This window comes from Artemia sp. Qi Xiang Cuo, chromosome 5 (genome assembly GCF_049724085.1).
Source record: "Artemia sp. Qi Xiang Cuo chromosome 5, ASM4972408v1, whole genome shotgun sequence".
Lineage (NCBI taxonomy): Eukaryota > Metazoa > Arthropoda > Branchiopoda > Anostraca > Artemiidae > Artemia > Artemia sp. Qi Xiang Cuo.
This window is the reverse complement of record NC_142798.1, coordinates 31,083,912-31,095,407: the sequence shown is the minus strand read 5'-3', so window position 1 is coordinate 31,095,407 and position 11,496 is coordinate 31,083,912. Positions and strand designations below refer to the sequence as shown.

Sequence of the window (11,496 nt, the reverse complement as noted above, 5' to 3'; positions counted from 1 at the left end):
TCCCCTTTGCATATTTTTATAATTTTTCCGGACCAAAAGAGTCTAATAAGGGTCCATCTTAAGGGCATTGACCATTATAGGTTGAAGCTTTGACAGTTCCTTACAAATTTATTTAATTTACGCCTTTTTTCAGCTATAATAAAGTTTGGTGTGATTGACACAGAATATATTGGACTGAAATATTCCTCGACTGGCGGTGTTCTCAAACCGGCTTTCTTGTTGCTAGATGAAAAACGCCGTGAAGTTAATAGCTATAAAAGGAACTTCAAATACAATATGTTTAAGTATGATAAAAAAAAAGATGGTGTCCAGCATTAAATTTTATAAATCGAAATGGCGTTTAAGACAAAATCATAAGACCATGTAGTTAAAATGGTTATGAAATAAATCAAGTACAAGAGGAAATTCAAGGAATATGCAGTTTTTTTAACTTCCAAGCTGTTAATGTTAAGGGAAATGTGCCGACTGATAAACTCTTACTAGGTATATATGTAAAAGATAAACCATTATTCCAGGTAGAAGACTTTAGATGGGGGAAATACTAGCCTTCCCTTCATGATCTTGAAGATAAGTTACCTATTTTGCTCACTGGGTACCTAAAAAGGCATCTGATACGGAAAAATGAATCAAATATCTAAAGACCTAAACTTTTGCTCTTTCTATAAGAAGGATCAAGCAATGAACATGTTAGAGGTTATAATTTCCCTTATTGTGAAGTCTTCTGCCGGAAGCTATCACACTGCTAGTTTTAGAACAGTTTAACTGCCTCAGATTTAAAGGCGCAAATCATTCCTCTGAGCACAAAGTGAGATACTTTTCAAAGTCGATGCCTGAACAAACACCTAAGAGTGCTAAATATGTTCTTTATGTAAAAACTCTGCTAAAAGCGGTATTATGGAATCACAATTTATGGATGAGTAATAGTGTCATTTAAATATTGCTTTTTCAAATATGTAAACAATCCAGTCTGGAAAAGGCTACATTAAGATGCAGTAATTTCAGTTTTTACTATGCAGCTCAGTATCCCCGTTCAGTATCACTTCTTCCCCGTTCAGAACGAAAAAATTCATAACCAATTCGTCGTGCTTCCATTTCGTCAGACATTTTTTCCATACCCTTTGCTTTAACTGTTCAGATTCATTCATCACTTTTTACTATGCAGCTTGGAATGATGAGTAACACTTCCCCGTCTTTTCTTAAGTGTAGTTTTCGGTTTTCGACGGTCAGCACTTGCATAAAGGAAAGGCTCCACTTTCCAATATAAGGCTTTTAATTCAATGTTAGGTTCGATAGCACTTGGTGGAGGTTTTTTGCTTGCCAGTTAGGGGATTCTCGAAAGCTTCTAGATGCAAACTCAAGCTTCATCCGAAAAATGCCAAGTGTTGTGTCAAATAGAGGTATATTGTTCAAAATTGCAATAGCTTCTAGTGCTTCCTTCTCCGATTTCATGCCAATATATCCAGCCATAACATCTGTCTTTGTTGAACTGGGAAAATGCACGAAATCTGGCCGAGGCAGATTTTTAAATTTGAACGTATCCCTTATCATCGGTGCCGTAACGAAATCAGGGACACTATAGATTAATATTGTGTCTGTAACTACGCTTTGCCTAGACCTTTTTCTGAAAATAAATGAAGTAAATGTTTTCTTCTTCCCTCTAAGATGATCAGAAAAAGAATCGCTAAACAGAAATTGGTCGTTCATAATTGAAATTTCCAGGCTCTTACTAAAGAACCGCTTTGCATTCAGAGAAGTGGCAGCATTTCTAGCACCTTGCTCGTCAGCCATCTCCACAACTGCTTTGTCACAATCCTCAACAATCCAAACACGCTTAACATGGCCATAGAGGCTGAACACGTTAAATAAATGATCGTTATTTATTCCTACATCTAAACCTTGTATCCATAAACATGCTGATCTCGGCAAAGATTTTCCAATTGAGGCTAGAATTGATTCTGATTTCTTGTTCGGCTTTAAACGCATTTTACGACGCTTCCTTTTCTTGTCCGTTACATTGGTAACAGTGATTTTTGGTCTATCTGATTTTTTATTCAGGTTCCTTTCTGCTTTTCTTGGATTTACTTTCATTTTCCTTTTTATATAACTTAGCAGCTATAACAACTTGCTTTGAAAATTATTTAAACATGCATGAACTTGTATTATTTATGCTCAGCTGATATTGATCTAAAAACATCATAACTTTTAAATACTTCGGCTTTGATGTCTAAGACTTCCGTTTGTCAAAAACAATGTATGGGAGAATATTTTTGCATCTGGCGTTTTACTTCTATGGACAAAGCATATGTAAAATTAGGTGAAAATACTATTCAAAGTACGAAAAGGTATATAGAGTTCAAGCGTCGTCATTAAAAGAAGAAAAAAAGGAGTGCGTTTTGACCTGTGTTTTATTATAGCATAGAAAACATGTCCAAATACCAGTTGAACTTCCATCCACCAAAATCCAACGTATGCTGATTTATTTATTTGTCTTTTCAGAGATTTTGAAATAAACGCAAAGAACATGAAATTGTAACCGAATATTTTCGAGACCAAGAAAATCATGATCTCACAAGAAAGTTTGGATTTGAAAAAAGAACACAAAAACTGGAAATGTTACGTTAGGGTGACAATGGCATTTGAATGAATAATTTCGTGTTTCTAAACGATTTTCAAAAGATAGCACTATATAAATGTTTCAAAGGAATAAGATTGTAAAGTTTGTTTTATGAAAGCTGATATATTAGGATGTAGTTAAGTCAGTAGATGCGTTTGTGTGTCCACAAGGGCCATAAATATAAATAGACTAATCAGTTATATGTAAGCAATGTGGAACGGAAGAATTAATAACACATCCATCAAAATGCCGTAATCCATTTGCAATATATGACGTGATCATTTTAAAAGAGAATGGAAACCCGGCATTCGAACCCTAGAGTGAAGAAAGGCTCATTTGCAAGGACTAAGGGCGTCACAATTGCATATATACTAGACAAAAGCTGCCGCTCAAACAAAACGGAGACTATTATCAAGGGCCGGGGGCCCTACCTGCTTGCGATCTTTCCTAAGCAGAGCGAGGACCATTAGAAACCCATAAAGGATACTCTTTACTCTAAAAAATATAGACTATATGGTATATATATTTACTCTCTGTAACCGAGGAAGTATATGTATTATTTATGTTTTTTTTTTCGCGACAACGGCTTGATAATTTTTTCTGAAAACTAGCACACTGACACTTTCTGGCTAAAAAAAAACAAAACAAACAAAGCAATCTAGATAGATGAAAAGTTTGGGATAATTCACTGAGAGTCTTAGTTTTAGAAACATATTTCTTATGTGAATGACGTCACATTTATTTGTATTTCAAGAGCAAACAATGTATGATAGTATTGCAGTGACATCATGTGCTAATATTAGGTAAAAAAAAACTTTCCGAAACAGAAGTTTCCAAAAGAAAAGTAAAGGCCATATTAAGGTGAATATCAAAAGAAATAGAAACCTGCAATAACTCGAGTCAAGACGAAATCTTGGAAGAGGCCCAATGTGACAAGGGTGCCAATGATCAAAATATTCGGGGAAGGCCAATGTGACAAAGGTGCCAATTATTGACCAAACCGACCAATTCATTCTAAAAAAAAGTACTAAAAAAAACAATGAATGAAGATGCCAGAAAAAATCTTTCGGGGGATCCTGGGTTCCCCCTGGATCTCCCACTGTAAATAATGAGCGACTGGGACAAATAGTAACCAAAACACTAAAAACGAAACTTCGTCAGTAACACAGTTTATATAATTATCCAGTATGATCTTTCCCTTTCTCACCCATTATAAAAACCCGGACCAAGGTGCGAGTGCTCCAGAGAACGTTTTTGCAGATAGAACGTTTTTGATACAAGTCAGACTGTGATCTAATCGGAAACAAGTGGAAACCCGGTATTACGAATAATGCACTTTGTTGGAAACAATCGGAAACAGACTAACCCGCTAATGCAAAAAGAAGTGGGAGGAGCTTTTTGTTCGCACCGAGAACGAAGACCAGAAATGATCTGCGATAAGCTTACTGGATAATTATATGAACTGTGGTCAGTAATAAACATATAAAAAGAATTGACGTTCTATCCTGATTCCAGTTTATAATTCCAGTTGAATTTTTTTTTTTCAACTGAAAGTAAGAAGCAACATTAAAACTTGAAATGAACACAAATTATTTTGTATATAAGGGAAGCCACCTCCTCCTCAATACTTTGCTATTTACACTAAGTTTGACTTTGTATCCCAATTTTTTAAGAACGAATCTTGAGCCCCAAGGGCCGTTTAGTTAGAATAAGAAGCTTTTTTAAAGTAAAAAAAAAACTGTAGCGTGAAGAGCGAGGGACTGAGGAGGGGGCATCCCCCCTCAAATATGGAATAAATTTTGTTTCTTATAAGTTATAATGTTGCTCCCTACTTTCTGTTGAAAAAATTGTTTTTTTTCTCATTCATTTTTAAGATCTATCTCATATCATTTGCCGTAATTTGTCATTCCATCTCTATGCTCTAGTTTTCAGTGTATTTCCCTGTAAAATTTTAGTTTTTTATTTTAATCTTGGATTAAGGACTATCACTTTCTGTCTTTCAAATGACTCAGTATGTCGCAAAGCACCAAAATATTTGAAATTTAGAGAATCACAGTATCCTTTTCGTAAACTTTTCCTTCCTTCATTAAACGACCTCACAATGTCACGTATTAAAAATAGATTTGAGCTACCAGAATCTATGATAGTATTGAAAGAGCCACAACAGTTTTAATTTGTTTCGAATTTTGCATGATAAAAACTGGAGGGGGGAGGTACCTTCAATAGCTTTTTGAACGCAGATAAAAACTTTAGCTCAGATCAACGATTCTAAGTTAAGGATGTTTCTATGAAGCCGTGAGTTGAAAGTATATTCTTGAACCTTTGCAAACATGGCCATATTTTGCTTATTTTATTGCCCACAAAAAAGATGAAAAATAAACAGATAAAACCAATGCAAAAGCAGTAAATTCCGTAAGCGAATAACTTATTCAAGGTCAGAAACGGATTTTACATCCTTAGTTCAAATCACTGTATATATAATAGTTGGTTTCCTTTTTCTTTTTTGTTGTGCTCCACTATAATCTTTTTGTAGATGGTGGGTAATTAAATTATTATTATTATTAATAGGCAGTATGATCTTTCCCTATCTCACCCATTATAAAAACCCGGACCGAGGTGCGAGTGCGTCAGAGAACGTAGAAACATAAGCGACATTAGATCTTTTCACGGGTAGACAAGTCAAATTCCTCTTGAATGCGAAACTTGGCTTCAACGTTGGAACACTAAATTTTGAAGAAACTAATTTTAAATTAATAAATTTCAATACATGTATGAAAATCGGTAATTTGTAGTGCAATGTTATTATTAGATGTTTTTAAGAATTAAAAGTAGGTTTCAAAGTCTCAAGTTGGTTTCAAAGACATTTTGAGAAAGTTTCTGCCAAAATACGCGTTCCAGGGTAATTGGACCGCTGATGGCAGATCAAATGAGAGGAGCTGTTTGTACGCGCTAAAGCAAGAATAAGTGGGAGAAGCTGTTTGTTTGCACCGAGAATGAAGAGCCAGAAATTATCAGCAGTAAAATTACTGCTAATTATATATACAGTGGTTCTAATTAAGCCGATTGAGCAAAACTACGAAAATGCAAAGTTAACAATTTCCGCATTTTACCATATACGTTCTAGAAAATTCGCTTGGATTTCGGAAAGTAGAGAGGAATACAATAAAATTTCCTGCTAAATTCAACCAAATCCTCGATTTTTTTCAAATTTGCGGTAGAATTTTAGATTTTGATTCGGTTTTAACTAAATTTAATAAATAGACATATCCCTACGAAACCTCCTTTGCAGAATATACAAATTGTACTACTGAATTTTGGATCGTTTCTATCGGATTAAGAATTGGTCTTGAAATTGAATCGAAATTTTGGACTCTGAGTCTCTTTTTTTTCTCGGATTCAGTGTAATTTGAAACTTTTTGTCCAAATTTCACCAAATCTAACAAATGTGGGGTTGCCCCCACCCCCCGTTGCAGGGCCCCTACCCGCATTAATGGAGAAAGAAAGCGAAATCCACTTGCATTGTGGCCTTTATTGTTAAAGCCTTGTCTTAGTTAAGGCCTCCAAACTGGGCCTAATTCAAATACGATAAGGCATCTGAAAGAAGTAGTTGTCTGTTTCTTTCCCTCTCCCCCCCAAACAGAGTCTGAACTTCTTCTGTGTTCTGCCGCACACAAAAATAAAAGATGCTTTACTATTTTGACACAAACACTGGGTTCAAGGTATGATACTGTGATTACTTAGTTTTATTGAGAAAAACAACAGGTATCACGGAAACACGGAGGAAAGTGAACACTGCCGTTTATTGAAAAGCAGGAGACTAAAAGCCTAAAATAAGACTTTTGATCCTACAGATTTTTGAGCGTTGTTGCTTGTGTCGCGTTTTCCTCAAACTTGCGCGTGTCATTATGTAGTACGTGCCCTTGGACTTCTAAAGGGCTTCCGCAGACTTCTCTGTTGATTCGGAGTTGAACGTCGTGTGTTCCTCAAACTTAAGCGTGTCATTATGTAGTACGTGCCCTTGGACTTCTAAAGGGCTTCCGCAGACTTCTCTGTTGATTCGGAGTTGAACGTCGTGTGTTCCTCAAACTTAAGCGTGTCATTATGTAGTACGTGTCCGTGGGCTTCCAAAGGGCTTCGGTAGACTTCTCTATTGATTCGGATATGAACGATGTCACTCGGGGTCTTCTGAAAAGATTTGAAACTCCTCCCTAAAATATCAGCGTCAGCCGGCGTCAAGCCGAAATTTTTCGGTGGCACGCTGCAGCAGGCTGCTGTTTCTCCCAAAAGTCAGCTATTCGCCACCGAAAAGAAAACCAGCACGGTGTCTACTCCTTACCGCTTACCTTTTGTAATTTAAAAATGCTTTTGGAGTATTTACCTGCTCTTCATGTTTTCTCATTCAAAAAAATAAAAAACATAAATAACAGGCGAAAATCTCCAATGTGTTTTATACTACCCTTCCCTTTCGCTAAATTTTAAATCCAAATGAGAATATCATATATATTTACACTGCTAGTTCACATTCATTACAATCATATTGCTAATGATGACCATGATCAACAGGGCTTTTTGTAAACTTTGACACTTGGTCATAGGCAATTGTAAGAACTGTTAAAGCAAGTCCGTATTTGAATCCTCGAAAAAAGAGAGACGATGCTTGCTGAAGTGGGGTTTTGAACCCTGGTTTTCTTTCATATCTCCAAACTTCGTTCCTGAAACATGAAAATAAGAGTTAATAAGTCTAGTCATAGATTAATTCTTGAATATTCTAAGTCTGAAATCATTAACGATCAGATCCATCCCCGTCTCAAAATTGCTTGTGTCCTGACAAATAAGATATATTTTCTGCTCTAAAAAGGGATATAGCAAGACTATTATCATTCCCAACCCAAGTAGTTTTGCAAACCAAGAACATTTTTTCCCAGTAGTAACAGCATAGTCCTTTTTCCATTTCAACAATTTAATCTTTGTGAACTTTAGAAAATAACTGAGTGTTTCAACATGTCAGTGAAATTGGGGATTTTTCAGAAACCACGGAATTTTTTTTAGATTTTTAAAAACATTCCAGTATCAATTCTTATTGCAGAGCCAAAACTCTCATTTTAGATTTGAACGCATTTGTGGAAGATTTATATGTTTCTCAGTATAAAACCAAGTTCAGTGTTTACTCTGTCCTATGCACAGACTCTCAATTGTTCCACACCAACAAATGAAGCACATACTAAAGAGTATGCAAAACATATAAGAGTGAAAACTGGCGCTAGTATCGAAAAGAAAAATCACCCGTGCCATCTGGGATTCGGTGGTTTTGCTCCTTTAGCTTGCTCTAAACTGCTACATACTTGTTTCTCAGGTGCTTTAAAATGTATTAAAGAGCAAAGAAAGCAGAATTTTCTTACCAGTAGACCTAGCAGCTTAAAATTAACTAGCCTAATTAGCCTGCAATTTTTTTTTTAAAGCTTATCCTTGGCTTAATTTGTGCACATAGAATTTTGAATCAGAATGATTCTTGGAAAACAAAGAAAAATGAGGATTAATTGTATCACTAACCATCGTCTCTTCATACTTTTTAATGAAGTCGTCAGACGTTATGCTCTATGTTGTGCTAGTGGTTTAAAGTTTCTACTCTTAAAAGTTTCCCAATTGCTTGTTTGTATTTTTGGCACTATAAATAACAATATACCCCCTCTCAGAGTTGATAAAATTGCTCCCTGTTTACAAAAGAACAGAATTTTAGGTGTTTTTAAATTTGTTATGGTGCTTGTTTTTAGCTGTTATAGGAGGCAGATTTTTTAGGTGTCCTCTTTCTTTAGTGAACTAAATCAGAGAATTCTTCCTATCAAAAGTACTTGGGTCAGGAGCCTAAATCATCACAATTTGACAACTTAAAATTAAAAACATTTTCTAAAAAAAAAAACCTTATTACTAGATTATGACTGTAATAAATTAAGTAAATAAACGTTAATACTATTATATTATTTAAATTAAGAAATAAAGGTTTTTTTTATATATTTCAGCAGTTTCAGCCTTAAAGTATCCTGGATAAAATAAAAGTAATCACCTAGTTGAGAAAGCTAATGTTTCCAAACCACTGACGGAATTAAGGCACTGAATTACTGAAATTGCAACTACTTTATTGAATTTGTTTTAAAAAGATGAAGTTCACTTTCATAATGAATTTGGATCAAGGCTTCACACAATCTGAACTTACTTACAATAATGCAAACGTCACACAATGGCCTTGTTTATATCACCATATGGACAAAAAAGAATCGATTAACCTACTTCAGAAGAATTTTTACTTCGAACCAATGTATTCTAAAATATATTCAGTGAAAAATCCTGTCAGAACATTTATGACTAATTAGACAATTAGAATATTACTATAATTAGAAATTCTAACAGCACAGCAATGGTGAGGAAATGGAGTGGAAACCTCCTTCATCTAAAAAATTAAAAAGCAAAATTATGAAAAAATAGTACTGTGAAACAAATAGATACAGAAACACATCCTCATTTTATGCTAATTGCAAATAAATATTATTTATTAAATTCCGACTTAAAAGACGTTAGTTTAAGTATATATGCATACTTTAAAAAAAAAGAAAGAGAAAGACATTCCTCAAAAGACAGGCATTTGGATTACAATCATACCCTAAAATCTGGCATGCATGAGAGAATTAAATTGGGGGGGGGGGGATCAGTCCTTTGTCAAAAGGTATATGAAATTTATGTTGTAAGGGCAACAGATATGATTTTTTTTTCAGGAGTTATCAGTTTGAACCAATAGACCTAAAATGTTGGAAGGGAATTCATTCAAAGGAATTTAGGTTTCTAATACTCTTTTCTAATTTCTCTAGTACTGTTTCGCGCCTTTTTGTGCTACAGAGTACCAATTTTGTTAAATAAGACGATGATAAAATATTTGCCAGTACACGAGGATCATTCGATTTCGAAACATCAAACAGCTCTAAATGAATAGGAAATTAGTTGCTGCATATTTATATTTAGGATTGCAAAGAAACACACTAGCCTCTAACGACAGAAGTAGCATTGCAAGACTACAAAATTGTACTTCTAGGTTTGGATTTACACGATTTGTTAGAATAATTTTATTAAAACCTTCTTCTAGGCACCACAGAACTACTATAATCCTCCAAATCTGTCTTTTTACTAAAACATTTTATGGTCAGACCAAAACATTGAAGCCTGTGCTAGCCTTGCTCTTTAACAATCACAATTAAAGAGATCAATAACAAATAAGCTGATGTAGTTACAGAGGAAAATTTGAGCAGAGGGGAGGGGAGTTTTTCTGTATTCCCTCCTTTTCCAAAATAATTCCGTTTCACATTCTTTTTGTGTACGTGTGTCTTTGGCCATGTTGATCTTTAACCCTCTCATGGCACAAATTATGTTCCTGGTGAGCTAAAAGCCTGAAACCCCTGTTTTAAGTTCATTTTGGCCTTTATTTGAAAGGTGTATGGCGAGAAAAATTTTAGGTTTGCCTTACCATGACTTACCAGTCATGCACTTATAAATAAATATTTAAAAGGTATAATAAAAATATCACAGGAATATAAATGCACTAATTCATACAAAAATTAAAGAAAATTAATATGTTAAATTAATGGCCAATGGTATCATATTGAACATCTTTAACAGGAAGTGCCGTTTTCAGACTTTTCTTAGATATTGGGGTTGTAAGCAGTTTCTTTTTCTTTCAGCCATTGAAATGGCATGCATATTCTGTCCAGGAATTTTCATGGCAACATCAAACATATGAAATGGCCCTTGAAGGGTCGATTTCTTGGATTGGACACATACCCTGTAGATGCAAAAAAAAAGGAAAAAGTTTGTGAACTCAACCCAAAATTTCATTATACCTGGCAACTACTTTAAGGTGCGTGACTTATACATAGCTTCTTTCTTTCTTCTTCCTTTAATACAAATGATTTTGTTTGTCTGTGCTGATAAAAGTAGATGCTAGTATAACAGGTTTGTTATCATACCATATTGTTATTATAATGTTACCCTCTAAGATGGTCATGGAGCAAAAGCTCCCTCTGCTGGTCTCTTTCAACTTGTCACCATCCAAAGGACAGGCATACATTCTGGCCAAGGTTCCAATACCCCCAAGCCTAATTACAACCAAGTTCATATAAATACTATAATATATAAATACTGACTATGACATTCCAAAAGTGTAAAGACTTATTTACCTAATCCAAGGGTCTTTAAGTCCTTGAGAAGCCAGGGCACGTTGAAGCTGGACAAGTTCAGGTGCATTTTCTACCTTGTATTGCCTCCAATCAGGGATCTTGAATTCACCATGATTGCCTCCACCCATTGTAAATATTGATCTACAAAGTACAATTTTATCACAAGCTAAAACACATGCATTTGTCTTGTAAATTCCAGAATAAACAATTGAAAAAAAGACACAGCATAGCAATTTTGAAAGGTTGAAAATGATTCAGAAGCAACAGAGAAAAAGATTCAGAATTTTTTGGCTAGTGTAAAGATTACTTCAAATAAAACACATAAGAAGAGAGACTCCAAAAGGAGGATGAGCTTTAAATAGGGATGCAATAATCATTGGTCTTAAGAAGGAAATTAGTTAGTATAGAAAAATTTGCCTAACCACCTAGGTGGCTGATATAAATCCCTGTGTATTCAATGTATAAAATAGAAGCTAAACATAAAATAGTACAGTTAATATATAGAGAAAAAATCCCTAATAATAAATCATATAGGACAACAGTTTCCTAGTCAGCTAGTTAGACATAATAAATGATACTGTAATTAAAATTCCTGGATTACCCAGCCAGTGGGCTAGGCCGAACAATGTGGATCCTAAATAAATTAGTTCACTAGTTGAGTAT

General features: G+C 34.7%; 2 protein-coding genes across 2 annotated transcripts; both read right to left on the bottom strand.

The window, feature by feature from the left end:
- Positions 1–1,269: 1,269 nt before the first annotated feature.
- Positions 1,270–2,088, bottom strand: LOC148952033 (heterogeneous nuclear ribonucleoprotein L-like). The gene has a single exon (XM_089089123.1). It carries the CDS (start codon positions 2,086–2,088, stop codon positions 1,270–1,272), a length of 819 nt encoding a protein of 272 aa, XP_088945249.1.
- Positions 2,089–7,100: 5,012 nt separating this feature from the next.
- ND-B12 (NADH dehydrogenase [ubiquinone] 1 beta subcomplex subunit 3) lies at positions 7,101–10,974 on the bottom strand. Its single transcript, XM_089088810.1, has 2 exons — positions 10,834–10,974; positions 7,101–7,326 (listed from the first exon to the last, which is right to left on the bottom strand). Exons 1-2 carry the CDS (start codon positions 10,959–10,961, stop codon positions 7,155–7,157), a joined length of 300 nt encoding a protein of 99 aa, XP_088944936.1. The 5' UTR covers positions 10,962–10,974; the 3' UTR covers positions 7,101–7,154.
- Between the last annotated feature and the right edge of the window lie 522 nt (positions 10,975–11,496).

Coding starts and splice junctions, on each gene's coding strand:
- LOC148952033 (XM_089089123.1), bottom strand. CDS start 2,088: ATGAAAGTAAATCCAAGAAAAGCAGAAAGGAACCTGAATAAAAAATCA.
- ND-B12 (XM_089088810.1), bottom strand. CDS start 10,961: ATGGGTGGAGGCAATCATGGTGAATTCAAGATCCCTGATTGGAGGCAA. Junction 7,327..10,833: donor CTTAAAGACCCTTGGATTAG/GTAAATAAGTCT, acceptor TTCATGTTTCAG/GAACGAAGTTTGGAGATATG.